Here is a 16,495-nt window from a genome sequence, read left to right as displayed (position 1 = left end):
CACCTGGTCATAGAAGGAGATCAGGTTAGTCAAGCAGGACCTACCTTTCATAAATCCATGCTGACTGGGCCTGATCACCTGGTTGTCCTGTACGTGCCATGTGATGGCATTCAACATGATCTGCTCCATAACCGTCCCTGGCACCAAGGTCAGACTGAGAGGCCTGTAGTTCCCCAGATCCTTCTTCCGGCCCTTCTTGTAGATGGGCATCACATTTGCTAACTTCCAGTCAGCTGGGACCTTGCCAGTTAGCCAGGACTGATGATAAATGATTGAAAGTGGCTTGGTGAGCACTTCTACCAGCTCCCTCAGTACCCTTGGGTGGATCCCATCCGGCACCATAGAATTCTGTGTGTCTAAGTGGTGAAGCAGGTCACTAATGATTTCCCCTTGGATTATGGGGGCTTCATTCTGCTCCCCGTCCCTGTCTTCCAGCTCAGGGGGCTGCGTACCTGGAGAACAACTGGTCTTACTATTAAAGACTGAGGCAAAGAAAGCATTAAGTACCTCAGCTTTTTCCTCAGCCTTTGTCACCAATGTTTCCCCCAGCATCCAATAAAGGATGGAGATTCTCCTTAGCCCTCCTTTTGTTGCTAATGTATTTATAGAAACATTTTTTATTGTCTTTTACAGTGATTGCCAGATTAAGTTCTAGTTGGGCTTTGACCCTTCTAATTTTCTCCCTGCATAACCTCATGACATCTTTGTAGTCCTCCTGAGTTGCCTGCCCCTTCTTCCAAAGGTCATAAACTCTCCTTTTTTTCCCCGAGTCAAATTTTAAGGAGCCTAGAGAGAAAACAGGACTACTTTAGGTCATCTGAGATAAACACCGTATAAGTGAGAGGGTAATTACCACTACTGTGACCACTATAAAAAAGGTCATCTTACATTATCTTAAAGACTAAGTAATTCAAACCTTTTTAAATATAGAACTGTCAAAAACATGCAGAGCACAGGATGACTTCCTCTACTCTGTAAAGCACAAGTCTCCATTTTAGTTTGATGCACAGAACTTTGTACATACATGATATGAACATTTAGAGAGTCCTTTTTATTTAAGAAAATCTCAATATGCAAATTAACTAACTAAAGGGTGGTATTGGCAGTTCTGAAATAAAGCCTTGGTTATAACGTGAACAATAGAAGATTCATCTTACTTGTCCTGTGTCAGGATCTAGCTTCACTTTTAGACTTGGATCTTCACGCTGAAGGCAGCTCAATGCGTTATCCAAGTCTGTACATAAATATCAAACATTATATATAAAGAGACTTCAGTAATTTGAGAATCACTATGAACATCTAAACATCACTTTCCTCATAAGGTCAAATCTTATTCTCAGAAGGAATCAAAAGGACCCTAGAGAAGCACAGATTTTGGCAAACAAAGTCAACTCAAATTACAAGCAACTTGCAACTTCTGATTCTCTCCAAGTTAACTGCACACTATAGAGTGCTTCAATTTAATTATCAAAAATACTATTTTCAGAGTGATATTTTGTACTTGTATGAAGAGAGAACAGAACCTGTAAGTGCTTCACCAAGTCAGTAAGAAGTACTGCTCCCTTTTTACAGGTAAGAAAAATTGTCGACTAGCTCTTACATGATTTGCATAAATATTTCAAGATGAGTTCAACATGAAAAGGTTCAAATGCAAATTATTTTTTTCTAATTCCCCATTATCTTAACTGCTGAGGAAAGCAGCAACAGGAAAGCAGCTACAGAATGATAAACTTACAGCTGAGACTGCATTTACCTACCTTACAGTCTTTGGGGGAAAAAAAAAACCACCAGCAAACCAACAAAAAACCCTCCACAAAACAAAACATCCAAACCCCAAAAAACCAGGAATACCTTACAACCCAGTGGCTCAGCCTGCAGACATATTGATCCAAATCTGCATTCTGCCTTGCTCGATTCCATCATACTACACTGCTACTTGTCCTTGGTCCCCTTCACCCTCAACCAAGCTCAGCTTTGTTGGAATGAAGATACAGAGTTTAAAGTATGTATTTCCAAAAAGAGTCAAATGGAACCTAGTTTTCTGGTACAGATTCTTGGGAAAGGCAGTAAGATTACAGGTCACACTGCATGGGCGAACCCTAACTAGACACACAGAAGTCTTGGTAGGTGAAGACTTTACACCATAGAGTAAAACTGCAAGTGCTGACTGCAAAAAAAGCACATTTCAAGGTTATTTGTACTGAGGACACTATGTACAGCACACCAGCATGATTGCAACAAAACTAAGCGTGACAGTAGGAAATGAAAGTCCCTCCATCTCTTCTTTCAAAATGAAGAACTAGACACAAAAACTAGAAAAGAACTACTGCTAGTACTGCTTGATGTAGTAATAGCAAAGGATACTGACAACCACAATCTGAAATATATCATCTGTGCAAAACACCAAAAAGGGCCTTATTAGATCACTGATTGATAAATTTGTGCAACTCACTCATGTCAACCAGGTGTGCATGGATTGGGGACGAGCACTGTTCCTTACATAGGAGAATATGGTTATGCTTGAATATCTCATTTGTAGAATATCTTCTTATATTCTTAGGTAGCTATGTTGTACCTTGTTGTTTGGCTATTGAAGGAGGTTCAATTGTACAGAAGAAGACGGGATCAGGGATCTCAACGCCTGCCAGCAGAAGGCTGTCTACGTCACTGGTAGACCTCTTCTCTCCCCCAGCATCCCTTCCAGCTTGGCGTGCTGCAGCTACTGCTGAAGCCTTTGATGACACTATGGTATCTCCAGTGGCACTCTATAGATCAGTGACCCACAAGACACAGAGGGGGAGAGGAGGGGATATTGAAAAAAACAAAACAAAAACCAAAACCACAAACCCTGACCGCTTCTCTTCCTCAAAACCACTTGTGCTAAACTCCACTTATTTACTTATATATAAACAATTACCGTAACTTCTCTCTTCAAATAACTAAAATGATCTGGAAGAGGAAAAGTTGTGCTCAAATTTAGACTGACATTTCTTTGTCCAGTTCACTGCATTTTAAATCTAACTTACCAGTCAAGATATAAAGCCACAAGGAACAGTATTGGTAAATGAAAATTTGCTTATGCATGCCGAAGTTGGTTACACTTTAGAAAATCTGTGCTAATGAGATCTATGCAGCCTGTTCAGACAATAAACACTGAATTAGTAAACTAATAGAAGCAAGCATGAAACAAACTTATTTGAACTTAAGTTAAACTGTTGCTTTTGGGTAATTTATTTGGAACATCACTTCTTCCCCATGTAAATGAAAATTTGCTTATGCATGCCGAAGTTGGTTACACTTTAGAAAATCTGTGCTAATGAGATCTATGCAGCCTGTTCAGACAATAAACACTGAATTAGTAAACTAATAGAAGCAAGCATGAAACAAACTTATTTGAACTTAAGTTAAACTGTTGCTTTTGGGAAAATTATTTGGAACATCACTCTTCTTCCCCATAGGAGGTCTCTCCATGTCATTATATTGTATTGTAAGAGTTACAATACAAATACAAGCTCAGAACCCTACTAAAATACACCTTCAGTTTTCAGTCCTTTCCATGCAATCAGCACTGCATCTCCCAGGTCAACTACTGACATTTGTACATTGTAGTATTTCATTTTAGGAGGAAGTACATGTACATGTACTTCAAATAAAGCCAGTTTACATATATCACAACAATCAAGAACACGTCTGAGACACAATACCATAGAAGTAGAAAGCACACTAGTGAAACAAGCTGCCGTATAGAGAATCAGTATTTTCCATTACCTGTTTTAACCCAACAGTAACGGCAATATTGCCAGGCATTAGTGATGGTATTTCAATTTGCTGATCAGCGAAAGGCAGGAGCAGCCGGCTCATTCTCTCCCTGAAAATGAAATTCTTGAATTACTCAGGACTTTAATGGACATTCCAATGCTCCACTAAACCACACCTCTATCTTACTCACGTGCAACTTCTGTTAATATTATATACAGCTGATTGAGGTTTCAGTGAACCTGAGTAAACGCGAACAAAAACTAGTGGTCCACGACATTTATCATGGAGAACTTTAAATGCTAGGGCACACAGGTCATCCTTGTACCATTGTCTGCAAAATAAAAAGCACAACAAAAAGCATACTTGTAGGATTAATCCACTCAAACTCACATTTACCGAAATTTCCACTCATTTAAGAAGCAATATTTTTCTTATTGTGATATTAATAGATTTTTAAAAATCGTAATTTATAACAAAAAAAAAGGTTAACCTAAGCAGTTCCAGCTCCAGTAGGATATGTAAGATGTCATGTGACTCAGCGTATACTAGAGATGATCCCTAGACCCCAGTTTTGTAAAATGGCAATATCCTCAGATTAAAAACAAAGTTTAGAACTCTAAAGTGCAAGTTTGACAACTGGAGATAAACGCATACAATTCCAGTTGCACTGACCAAAGCAGGTTCAGTACTCAAGTGTATTTTTATGTCTACGCATCTTTACTGTTATTTAATACCTAAAACCAGTAAACACTTGTAAAGATACGAATGCTTTGTTAACATTTTTCATTTTCTCCTTTAATGCTTTCCTATTTATTTTTCCTTTTCTCCTTGTACTTACAGAAACTCATATGAACGCTCATTAGGTGCAGGCAAGTACATAGTAATAGCATCCAGTAATGGCTGCACTCCTTTGTTCTTCAGTGCACTGCCACAGACTACAGGTACTGCTTTCTGAGCTAGCGTGACTCTGCGGATAGCAGACTGTAACTGCAAAAAAGAATTATTTTCTGTTAACATGTGAACTACAATTTAGCCTTAAATTGCATTTCAGTGATCAGATATTGCTAACAAATCCCCAAAAGTTAAGAAGTATGTTTGCAAATATAACATCACTCATCCAAACTCCTTTCACTGATTTTAATGAGCTCCACACCATAAAGCCAAATGTTTAGATGCTAAACCAGAAGACACTGCTTTTAAGATTTCTGAGCATTTCATGCAGTTCTGCAGCTGTTCTTGTTCTTTTGCTAACAGTCCTTTTAATTCAGAATGTTGCACCTCACCACTTTCAACATGCAGTGTCTGAAGATCCAACCAATTCACAGCGGTTGAGATGCTACTTTTGTTAGTAAGCATCAGCAGCTCAGACACAAACTGCACTGACTCTACCTGGAAATTCCATTCACCTTTCCCTAAATGCTTTTGTGGCAGCCTAGCTTTCAAACAAAAAAAAGAAAAAAACCCCTTCCTGAACAAAGGTACCCTACTTTTAAAGTTGTGCCTAGCATGTCTGAGAATCATAGTTAGTGCATGCAATTGTATAAAATTCATACTAACCTTGAATATACTTTGTCCTAAATTCACAGTACTGTAAATTCACTACAAAAGCTGGTGTGATTGTTTTTGTTGATAAAAAAATGCACATCTGCAAAATCATAATCTGCATGTGCCAAAGGAAGAAAAACCCAGCCCTTCAGAATAACAGCTAGTAAAAACTTGTTTATAAATAATGAAATGTGAAAATTACCTTGTCAGCTGGTATTAAGTCAAAAGTTTCACTATAGTCTCCTAGAACCAGTTCAGCAAATTCATCATCCAGATCTGCAATCTTCAACAGAATAGTTCTTTATTATTTGGCATATAGCAGTTTCACAGGTAAGTCACAAATCTTAGTTATTTAGGAAATATAGCTAAACAGAGCAGGAACAAAGCCTTTAAAGACATCAGAGATCATAAACTCAAGCCACAGAAAGGGGTAGAGGAGAAATTGGAGGGCAGAGGGACAGATGGTAGCCGGGGGGGGGGGGCAGGAAATCAACTCATAAAGCTGCTGTCAGGCAAAACATCAGTGAAAGAGAGAATGCTTGTACTTCTCCCTGAAACTGAAAAAGCCTGCAGCCGTACAGTGACAGCCGTGAAGGGTATGACTGAATGTATTTCAGATCTGCAAACAAGGCAAAGTCTGAAGTAAGCAGCAAGTAACCTTTGCGAGCCAACAGATATACAGCCAGCAAAAACAGACAAGCCTTCAGGGCATTTTGACTTTCTTCATGGCAAAGGCTTGTAGGCCCAAGAGCTCATCTGTGTTTTCAAACTGTACCACTTAGCCTGACAAATAAATTAACTACTCTTTAAACCTCGTCTCACATACACCCTTGCACTATCACAGACTCGGGACACCTCAAGTGTAAGATGGCACTTTGCCCCCTCTAATGGCTACAACAGCAATTGACCAAATACTGAAATGAATCATTGATAAGCAATCAGAAGTATAATCAAGCTAATAGTTAAAACATGAGAGATAAAGGAAAACATTAATTTAATTAAGTGAAAGCAATGTGTGCAAGATGGCTGGTATTCAAACTACTAAATTTTACAGTGTTTCTGATAAGGAGTATTAATATGATAAAAAGCATATAAAAATAATTAACGAATACAAGGCTATCTCAATTATCACACTACTGGTCCACCCCTTCCTGCTTCAGGAAGGTCCCAGAAACCAAAGGGAAAAAAAAAACAAACCAACCAACGCTGTTCTTAGAAAGCTTTCTATCTGACAATACATTTCTTAAGATAAGAGGCTGAGTAATAACATCCCCATTTAAAACCTGGAAATTTTGAAAACCAGATTGTGTATGTCTTTTACTGAATTCAAAGCGATATAAAATGGATCTCTCAGATTCTGATGTTTCAAAGGAAACTGAAAGCCTCACATCATCTGTTTATGCACTTGCACAATGTTATTCAAAGTTGTATGGAGGGCAGCCCGTCCAGCAAAATGGATTGATATCTGAGATAAACATAGCTGTTAACCTCCCATATTTTTGCTTACAAAACTATGCATTCAAATGTAATCACTACTACACTTTTAAGTTGTATAAAAGCAAATCTAATGTGCAAAAAAAAAAAAAAAACCCAAACCTTTTTACTTGGAGACAAGACTTGCTTAGAGTCTCTCAAGTACAACCAACTCTTCCAATATAGTTATATAAATTACATAAAATAATGTGGGACCTTAAAATGCCAGCTGAGGGGAGAAGAAAAACACTCCGGACAAACTATTTCAAATATTCTGCACTGCTTAACAGGCAAATAATTCTGTTACTTCCATTAATTCTTCCATTCTTCACCCCTTCTAAACTGCCAACTTGTGCAAAACCTGGTATCAAGTAGATCAAGTTTCTATTGTCTTTCTTAGCTTCACAGTATAATGATTTACATTAAAGAAATATTTATACTGTTCTTTTCTCATCTCTCCCATGGACATTTTGGATGGCTGTGGAACAAGATTTATGGTGGGATTCAGCTGCCTCTAACACAGTATTTAGTGCCATTTTGACCAGACTGCAACATCCCACCCAGCTTCCAGCTGCCACTCTAGAAGGGTGTGGATAGCCTGTAGGTTCTGGGTCACATCTGCCAGGCCTCGTGTGAACATCCCAAGTATCTTTTTGGCACCTAAGACAGTACAAGACGCCATGTTAGCCAACTGAGTGCTAAACCTGGTGTCTGCTTTCTTCAGATCCCCATTTATAAAGCAGGGAGTATTTTCCATTTTACGCACGTATTGTACAGCCAGGGAGTCCAGCTCTCTATATTCAGCATGTTTTGCCATCACGTATTAATGTTTCCAATGTGCCTTAAGCGTCTTCAACAGATGGAAAGGAAGTGAAGAAAACTTGAAATTAGCTCAATAAGGACAAATGCAGAATCTTGCACCTGGGACAGAACAAATCTGTGTGCTGGTACAGAGTGGGGATCAACTAGCTAGGAAACAGCTCTGCAGAAGTCAACCAGAGGGTCCTGCTGGACAAGTGAGCATGCGTCAGCAGCGTCCCCTTCCAGTGACAAAGGCTACCTGCATACCAGGTTGCATCAGCAAGAGCATAGCCAGTAGATCAGGGCAAGTAGTCAGTACCCTCTACCCTGCACTTGGGAAGCTGCATCTAAAACACTGTCTGCTTTTAGGTTCCCCAGCACAAAAGAGACTGACAAACTGTGGGAAGTCTAGTGGAAAACACTAAGGTGGTTGGAGGGCAGCTGGAGGTCCAGGGAGATGGGTTAGTCTAACTTGGAGAGGTTAAGGGAGGATGCAAATGCTCTTACTACTTGAAATGGTGGTGGTGGGCCTGCTTCAGGGAAAAGAGAGCCAGCTTCTTCTCAGAGTTACACAAGGAAAGGACAAGCAGCACTGTCACAGGTTGCAACACATTGAATTCCCATTGCACAAAAAGAAGCAACGTTTCACTACAAGGATTATCAACTACTGGGACAGGCTGCCTAGACAGATTGTAATCTCCATCCTTAGAGAATTGAAAACTCATGTGAACAAGGCCTGAGCAACCTGATCTAATGCTCGTTAGCCCTGCTTTGAGCAGGTCACTGCACCAGACACCTCCAGAGGTCCCTTTCATCCTGTTTCTTCTACTGTTCTAGATAATGGTTTTAAATATATTACGTATTTACTTTAGAACTTTACTTGTTCTATTAAGGTATTTCTGGCATCCTGGACTTCTTGGAACAGGTTGGGATCATCAGCCTCCAGCAGCAGCTTTTGCTCAAAATTTTTTCCATCATCCAAATCAGAAGTAGGTTTCCAAATTATTTGTTCCTTAGTCACAATATCAACCAGTCCTCTGAAGGTCTTGGCTTCCCCAATGGGCAACTGCAAATAGAGTGGAGATTTTAGACAGCTGCAAAAAATTAAGAAAGGAGATCCATTCGAAAGAAAGCAAATAAACATTTAATTTCTAAGCTTACCTGTAAAAGCAAAGGTTTTGTCTTCAACTTTTGTTTGATACTCTCAACAGCATATGTAAAACTATATTAAAAAAAACAGATGCTGAGTTACACAAAACTTAATGACATAGTAAAATAGATTTACCATTCCTTATTTACTGCAAAAATTACTCCTACAATTACACAAAAATATGCATCTGCATGATCAAAGATGTATATAGTAAGTACTAACATAATTGGCTTGCTCTACGCTTAACAGAAAAACTAACTTGATTTGATACATTCTCTTACAAGGTTTTTAGCAATGATTAAAATAACTGTCTAAATACCTTGCCCTGTTTTTGTCCATCTTGTTCAAAAAGCAAATTCGTGGTATCTGATGTTTGTCCGCTTGTCTCCACACTGTCAGAGTTTGGGCCTAAAGCAAAAGACAAAAGGGAAACACTAGTGCCGACCGCTGAATTATACATTCCCCAATACCGTTGAGGGACCAAGTTCAGAGTACAGAAGGGAACTGTGCTGAGTGTGTTGCAACAATCCCATATCTAGCAGCACAGAGGAACTCCACAAGCAGCTTTATCTCATCTTGTCTCTCAGCCATCGTCATTCCCCCTCCTTCACTAAGGGCACACAGGCATACGGGCATGGGAACATGGAGAGAAATTAAGCATTACAGGGGATATATATGGAAAAAACTCAGTAATGTAGAGACTTAAGACTTTATTGCCAAGTTACTTAAGCACACACAGACAAGCATTTCTGTGGCTACACACACAATACTAAAAACTACTGTAGTTTTGCTAGTAATTTGTGTACTGCTGAGCCATTTATGATGCTCATTTTTATTTGAAAGTTAAAACAGGTATATATGAAAATCAGTTCAGATTCAGAAATCGTCTCTTACCAATACATGGAAATAATGTAAGAATTTCCTACACAGTTTTAGAAAAAACACAAACAGATCTAATTGTTTTGTTGTTGGGGGTAGGAGCTCTAACTCAGTTCAGGTTCAAATATGATGGCACCTAAATGCTTTCCAATAGCAAGTTAAATAATGTGACTCACACTGATCAAGAGTTCTCTCATCCCTCATCTAGGAAAAATGGATGTCCCATGGAACACTGATTTCACAACATGTAACTTTTCTACAGGATTGAACTACTCAAACATCTCATGCTATAAAGTCAAATTCCAGCCTGCCTCCACCTTTTCTGCACTATGCCCCAAAGGGCATGTTAAATAGGCCATAGGGGAGGGAGAAATTCTGGCTGAAAATTACTCATTTTCTACATGAAATCTGAAAATGAGAAATTAACAGATATTCATTTCTTTCCAGTGGTGGAGCTAGCCAGAAGCATTCACCTCAATCAACGTTTGTAAAGGACAGCAACAACCCCCCCCCAATTCAATGGGAATCCCACTTATTTTCCCCTTATTACCATGGAAATTACTGTATACTACAGGACTTGAAATTAAATGCTCAGCTTCCTGAAGCTGAATTTTGATCAAAGCATCAAAAGAGAGAATACAGAGCAACATCTCTGTACTATCATTATTATTATTTCGGTCTGATTTAAGTCATTAGACAAAAAAAATATCTACCAGTTATTTTTACCTCAACACCAGCCGAAGCGTCAAACACCGCTACTGCTCCATCCAGGACTCTCAAGCAACGCTCAACTTCCACTGTAAAGTCCACGTGACCTAAAAAACAATCTTCCTTTTATACCATCATAATTCAAACAGGCAACATCAACAGGTCATTACAATTTTTTAAAAACTTTTTTTAAAATCATGTCAAAACAACCCTGCCTTCACTTGCAGAGAAATACACCCATCAGTCCTTGAAACACACGAGATTGTTACATTGCAATCCCAGAACTGAGAGCAATTTAGTGTGGAAATGTCTGAGCTCACTTTAAACAAGCTAGATTAGGCACACACAAACAATAATTAGCCAAAGCTGAACAGAGCTCAGTATAGGCCTTTTTACTGATGCAATTAAACCAATTAAATATTGCACCACATTTAAAACTAAGACTTACATTCTATGACACTACACCTCATCTACTCTCCCCTAATAATGTGAGCAGTGCTGAAGTGTAGTACCTGGGGTGTCAATCAGATTGATTCTGTAGTCCTTCCAGTCAAACGTAACAGCAGCAGACTGAATGGTAATACCACGTTCTCGCTCTTGTACCATAAAATCTGTCACCGTGTCCCCATCATCAACATCTGTGAACAGGAAGCAGGATTACAGTTGGGTAGGTAAGTAATTCAAGAGCTGAAATTGTCTTGGAATACAGGTGCCGAGAGAGATTTGGAAATACTGTTCCTTTTGTATATGTACAAGCTATGAAAACTAGCCTTTTTCAGAAAATGATAATGTCAGCTAATTTACCCAGGCTCCCTTTCCAGGGAACAAATGCTCTGTAAGTCAAAGACAACCAGTTCCAACAACCTTTTTGTTGTTCTCAATCCTAGTAACACCATGAGAAACTTAAAAACTAAAGCAAAGTCCAAAATCATGAGCAAACTACAGTTTTAAAAAACCTGGCTGCACTCATTGTATGGAATGTGACTGACATTTTAAAATTTAGTAATTAAAGGTAATTAAGTTAAAACTAAAGTCAAAAAAAGCCCAACAAAACCCGAAACAAACAAGTAAGAGGTTAGGTTTTGCTTGTGTGGTTTTTTTAATTTTTAATAAAAAGAGAAGCAGTTCCACATTTTTAAACAAGCATGCCACCAAGTTCAGCCCCTCCACAAGCCTAACATCTTCTACCATTCTCATACACAGTAGAGAACGAGGAATTAAATTTAAAAGGTCAAAAAGTAGCACAGAGGCTGCTGTGACCCTTTCAATCTTGAAGAATTCTGTGAGAGTTGCTGAAGCTAGGAATTCTTCCTGTGCTATGGCTTTCAAAAGAAATGGCTACTTTTTGTTAATCTGGTTTCTTAACAGGTCAAAAGAGAACTGAAGAAACAGCTTTACCAGAACGGCCAATGAGCAACAAGTAAAACAAGGATAGGATGAGAGAAAACGGCTTCAAATTGCACCGGGGAAGGTTTAGATTGGGCGTGAGGAGAAACTTCTTTACTGAAAGAGTGGTTAAACATTGGAACAGGCTGCCCAGGGGAGTGGTTGAGTCACCATCCCTGGACGTATTTAAAAGACGTGTAGATGAGGTGCTTAGGGACATGGTTTAGTGGGCATGGTGGTGTTGGGTCGACGGTTGGACTCGATGATCTTAGAGGTCTTTTCCAACCTCAATGATTCTATGATTCTATGATTCTAAGGAGAACCTCTAATTAAATGTCAAACAAAACATAATGCACTAGAAGAAAAATATGAACCTATGATCTCTCGAAGTACAACTGCCTTATAACATAATGGAACGTGCATTCAAATTTCACTGTATTGCAGCACAACTTTGGAACAACTGGCTTCTATGCCAAGTATTCCACCAGCAACCTCTAACTGCATTGCATGTTATTGTATACTATTAAATCTCTCAAAACTACTGAAATACAAAAAGTATTTCTAACCTCCAAGTGTTCTTATGTATCCAGAATAATAGAGCATCCTCTCTGTTGTCGTAGTTTTCCCTGCATCAATGTGGGCCATAATGCCAATGTTTCGGATTCTGCATAAAGCGAAAACATTGCTTTTACTGCGGTAATTTTTTTATTCAGTGATATTGTTATTTGCATAAACAATTAATATTCACTGAGAATACCACACCAGATGAATAACATTTTTCTTCTGTTGCATATCTGATACAGTATACACTCCGATACTGAAGGACATGAGTATTGAAATGGTGGATTTTCTCCAGATCAGTAGTACTCAAGAGTTTTGGAACAGGTTTCCACGCTTCACTTCAGGGGACAGCCACTTCTTGGCCTCATCCTCACCCATCTGCCCTCCCCATAGACAGAAGCAGCCCCTCCACCCTCTCATCCATCCCAATCCCTAACCCCTGGTGCCTGAAACAATCCATTGCATATATACCCTTTATGCCCCAAATCTAGCTACCCAAGTTCCCATGAAGTTGTCCTTGATTGCGTTCAGCCAAGTCTTCCTTTCTGAAGTACCTCACCAGTAGCTTCCAAAACTGCTTCACTAGCTCTGTGCATCACAGGCTTGCGATCAGCCCCCATATTCACCATTAAAACTAGCTGAATTCACCCTTGGGACAGACGTAGTCTTGCAAGGGAACTTCACCCCCAAGCCATTCCTTTGGCAGCTCAGCCCCTAATTACCTTGCCCTCGTTACTAAGGCCCTCGTCTAACACAGCTGAGCACTCCTACGGACACAAAGTATACAGTCCTGCCCACAGCAGTGGCCTAGTTGCCAAGACATCCCTTCCCCCTCGTTCAGCTCCCAGCAACCACCACGGATTTGGAGCTTCTCTAAAAGGCCAGTTTTTGTTTTGATGAGGTAAACAAGAGACAGTCCAAGACCTCTCTGACACCAACAACTGTTCTATATTGAAATGTCAGAAGGGTAAAAGTAAGGAAGTACTAACTTTAATTTAGAACATGCACACGAACCATGCATGTGACGGGCATAGCAAGAACGCATGACTTTTTATCACATCAGTTGCTCTGCCTGTCGGTTACACCGAAAAATAAGCCAGCATGACATACCTGGATATATGAGGATTAATGACAGAACGCAGAGACTTAACATCTCCTGGAGACAAACAAAACAAAACAACAATTTGTAAGACTGATTCCAATGTAGAAATGGGGTCAAAATTAAATATACTTAAAACAAAAATTAAAATTAAATATAAACAAGACAAAATTAAGCATACTTAAGAAAATTCCTAAAGAGCTTATTAAAAAAAAAATCAGAGCCACAACTCATGACAATTTGTAATCTCTACCACCTCAAATTTCTAATGATATGCACTTAATTTTTGATAAATATCTCTCTCTTTAAAGAAAGAGAAACTCTTCAAAACACTTGTAATTTAGAAACAATAGGAAAAAGCCAACAGAGAAAAGTATCATCAGCACAGTAAACGACTAACACTGCCTTTTTCCCTCCAGTTTCTAAAATAACCCACAAAATAACACATTAGTATGTTTGAGATTTCTTGCTTGTCTAAGTCATGATATCTTCTTGTGTATGGAATGAAGCTCTGCCTCCATGTGATACACTGAGGTATTCAGCACAGCAAAACTGGGGATAAATACAGTAGCCAGCAAGGACACTGCATAGACAACTACATAGAAACAGCAATATGTAGCAACAGAGACTCTGTTGACATTAGCAACTGAGAAGAGTAAGTCTTCCTCTCAGGTACATGACTGCAGGTTAAAGACGTTTGCTAAGATACACAGTGCTGAATCCATTAACTTTTTTTTTTTTTTTTTTAAAGAATTTGGTTACCCACCAGTTACCAATATTTTCTTCCCATCTCCATCCTGATGTAGAAAAAGTGGCCCTGACTCCCAACACTACCTTACATCAATCGATTTCCATTCAATCTCAGTGCAGCTACTCAAAAACCAGTAAAAATTCCTTTTAATTGAAATTTTGTTTTCCAAGTATCTTATTTTTACTCTCTTTTATCCTGAGTCTGCAAAGAAAATGCACTAGTGATAACTTAAAACTTCTGCTTAATCAGATTCCTGTCTTTCTCCCCCTGTCCAACATGCTGGCCATCATCAGTTACTTGATAACCAATTAATACTTCAGGCAACTGGACAGGGGTTTCAGAACGCTTCACAACTGACCTGACTTCTTATACATCTGTATCTTTTCTTATTATTCTTTTCTAAAGGCTTTATACGACACACCTACTGAGAAAAGAGCAGCAATACAAAACACATCTTTTCTGTCCTTGAACCTTTTAACTACTCTGTTTGTGCTTCATACACCAAGTTCTATAAATAATGACCAAAAGAATACAATAAAACACAATTTAGAAAGTATTCTTATTCATTTTTTTGAGTAATCCCTACTATTAAGAAAATAATTTAAACTTATACCTGGTGGAGAACTGTAGTTTCTTAGACTGCAGTTTTGCTGTGTCACACTTATGACTCTCATTTTTGTCTTCCTGAAACACACATGCTTAAAAGGAAAAAAAAAATCATATAGAATATTTATCATTATAAATAACTATTTTGTAGGTACATTTTTGCCAGTTGTAGAAAACTAAACTCAAAAAAATATCTACACGAACTGATGCTGTTGTTAGATATTTATGTAAGCTCAAGATACCAGATATTTGGAAGCAGAAGCACGAAGATGGTAGCACCGAGGTTTAAACCAAGTCCAATCCCAATATTATTTGGGAAGTCCAGTAAAAATCTATGATAGCATCAAAACATGTTGTCGGTAGCCACAATACTTTAAATACATCTAGTTATTTGTGTAAATAATATAAATTTAACAATGACAAATGTTAGGTAATCAAAATCACAGATAACTAAAAAAGTTTACAGAAAAATTACAAATTCAACTTCCACATTCTGGCTTATGTGAAGTGCAATTCCAACATGAAATTATGCGTTCTGTTTGGATGCCAATTTTTAAAGGAAAGAAAAAAAAAAGTTTACTGAGAGTAACCCACGTATTTCTTTTGCTCACAGAGGAAGTATCAAAATTTGGGAAAAAGTTTACCTCATTGCACAAACTTGATGACTTCAATGTGTTCACCAAAAATTTCCTCATAATTCTCAACATTCTGGCTCTTGTCTCTAAAGCTGTTCCCTGCCAAGACAAGTCAACATTGTACAAAACGTTTATGACAGAAAACAGGTAACTATACTACTTCCACATAAATCAATCATGAAACCTAACTGTTTTTCAAGTTAGATCAGGTTACTGTTTTTCAGCTTACTGCTTTGCACGTTAAATCAGTGTCAGATCTGTAAAAATAATGTTATTAAGCCTTAAAAATGCAGCGTAAGTGCATGCCCACAAACACCGAACATATTTCTCAACGCAATTTGCAAACAGTAAAGCAGAAATATTAACATTAGAGTTTACACTCACGCTCAGATAAGCTCTAGAGTACGGATTACCGGTCAGCGAAGCGTAAACAGCTCTTCCGATCTTGAAGGAGGAAGGGGCGGCAGGGAAAAGCACGTATTTGGGACAGAAATAAAATAAAATATTAAATACTACGAGCTTTTAAGCATGGCCAAAACCACCGCGACACAAAGCCCAAGTGCAGAAGCTTCAAAAGCATTCCTAGCTGGCTGCTGCTTATTTAAGGGGAGACCAATATCCAGCTCCAGTCATTTTATGCTTCGTGGTGGAGTTTCACAACAAAGGGAAAGAAGCTTGCGTGCAGGCTCACTTCCACCCCCTCGTCTTACCAGCCAAACACCCGTCTTCGAGCGCCGCCGCTGCACCTTGCTGACCGGGAGAGCAGGACGGGAGCGGTGCCTTCACGCTGCCCGTGACAAGCCCACCGAGCCAAGCCCCGCCAGCCGCTGCCCGGTGGCGCCCCGCGAACCGACGCTGCCCTACCTGCCGTGTATACGAACCGCTGGGACGTTAGTCCGCCGGCCCCCCCCCCGCCGCGTGTCCCAGCGGCACCGGGCCTCGGTGGGGGTGCAGAGCTGGCCCCGGCCGCCCGGTCCTCGGCCGCCGATACCCGCTCATCGCGCTGCCTTGTGCCCACAGCCGCAGAACGAGTACATCGAGCTGCACCGCAAGCGATATGGGTACCGCCTGGACTACCACGAGAGGAGGAGGAAGAAGGAGGGCCGCGAGGCTCACGCGGTCCCGGAGAAGGCCAAGAAGAA

The 16,495-nt window shown here is 39.5% G+C and overlaps 2 protein-coding genes across 5 annotated transcripts in view; one reads left to right on the top strand and one right to left on the bottom strand.

The window, feature by feature from the left end:
* The window catches only part of GFM2 (G elongation factor mitochondrial 2), a 21,651-nt gene extending 5,388 nt beyond the window's left edge, over positions 1 to 16,263 (bottom strand). For 2 of the 4 annotated variants that reach the window (XM_009279917.1, XM_009279920.1), the window contains exons 1-16: positions 16,218 to 16,263; positions 15,363 to 15,452; positions 14,726 to 14,810; positions 13,373 to 13,418; positions 12,268 to 12,365; positions 10,828 to 10,953; positions 10,334 to 10,422; positions 9,048 to 9,136; positions 8,740 to 8,800; positions 8,459 to 8,644; positions 5,507 to 5,587; positions 4,598 to 4,746; positions 3,950 to 4,090; positions 3,769 to 3,868; positions 2,576 to 2,765; positions 1,158 to 1,234 (exon numbers count right to left, since the gene is read on the bottom strand). In XM_009279917.1, coding sequence (XP_009278192.1) covers positions 1,158 to 1,234; positions 2,576 to 2,765; positions 3,769 to 3,868; positions 3,950 to 4,090; positions 4,598 to 4,746; positions 5,507 to 5,587; positions 8,459 to 8,644; positions 8,740 to 8,800; positions 9,048 to 9,136; positions 10,334 to 10,422; positions 10,828 to 10,953; positions 12,268 to 12,365; positions 13,373 to 13,418; positions 14,726 to 14,810; positions 15,363 to 15,425 — 1,581 coding nt within the window. In that variant the 5' untranslated portion in view covers positions 15,426 to 15,452; positions 16,218 to 16,263. Of the gene's footprint in view, positions 1 to 1,157; positions 1,235 to 2,575; positions 2,766 to 3,768; positions 3,869 to 3,949; positions 4,091 to 4,597; positions 4,747 to 5,506; positions 5,588 to 8,458; positions 8,645 to 8,739; positions 8,801 to 9,047; positions 9,137 to 10,333; positions 10,423 to 10,827; positions 10,954 to 12,267; positions 12,366 to 13,372; positions 13,419 to 14,725; positions 14,811 to 15,362; positions 15,453 to 15,737; positions 15,798 to 16,217 lie in introns of all 4 variants that reach the window. The other 2 variants (XM_019472245.1, XM_009279918.1) reach the window with 2 other exon arrangements.
* The window catches only part of NSA2 (NSA2, ribosome biogenesis homolog), a 5,273-nt gene continuing 4,659 nt past the window's right edge, over positions 15,882 to 16,495 (top strand). The window contains exon 1 of the mRNA XM_019472240.1: positions 15,882 to 16,472. Coding sequence (XP_019327785.1) covers positions 15,882 to 16,472 — 591 coding nt within the window. The remainder of the gene's footprint in view (positions 16,473 to 16,495) is intronic.

This window comes from Aptenodytes forsteri, unplaced genomic scaffold (assembly GCF_000699145.1).
Source record: "Aptenodytes forsteri isolate BGI_AS27 unplaced genomic scaffold, ASM69914v1 Scaffold99, whole genome shotgun sequence".
NCBI lineage: Eukaryota > Metazoa > Chordata > Aves > Sphenisciformes > Spheniscidae > Aptenodytes > Aptenodytes forsteri.
This window is presented reverse-complemented; position numbering and strand designations above follow the sequence as displayed.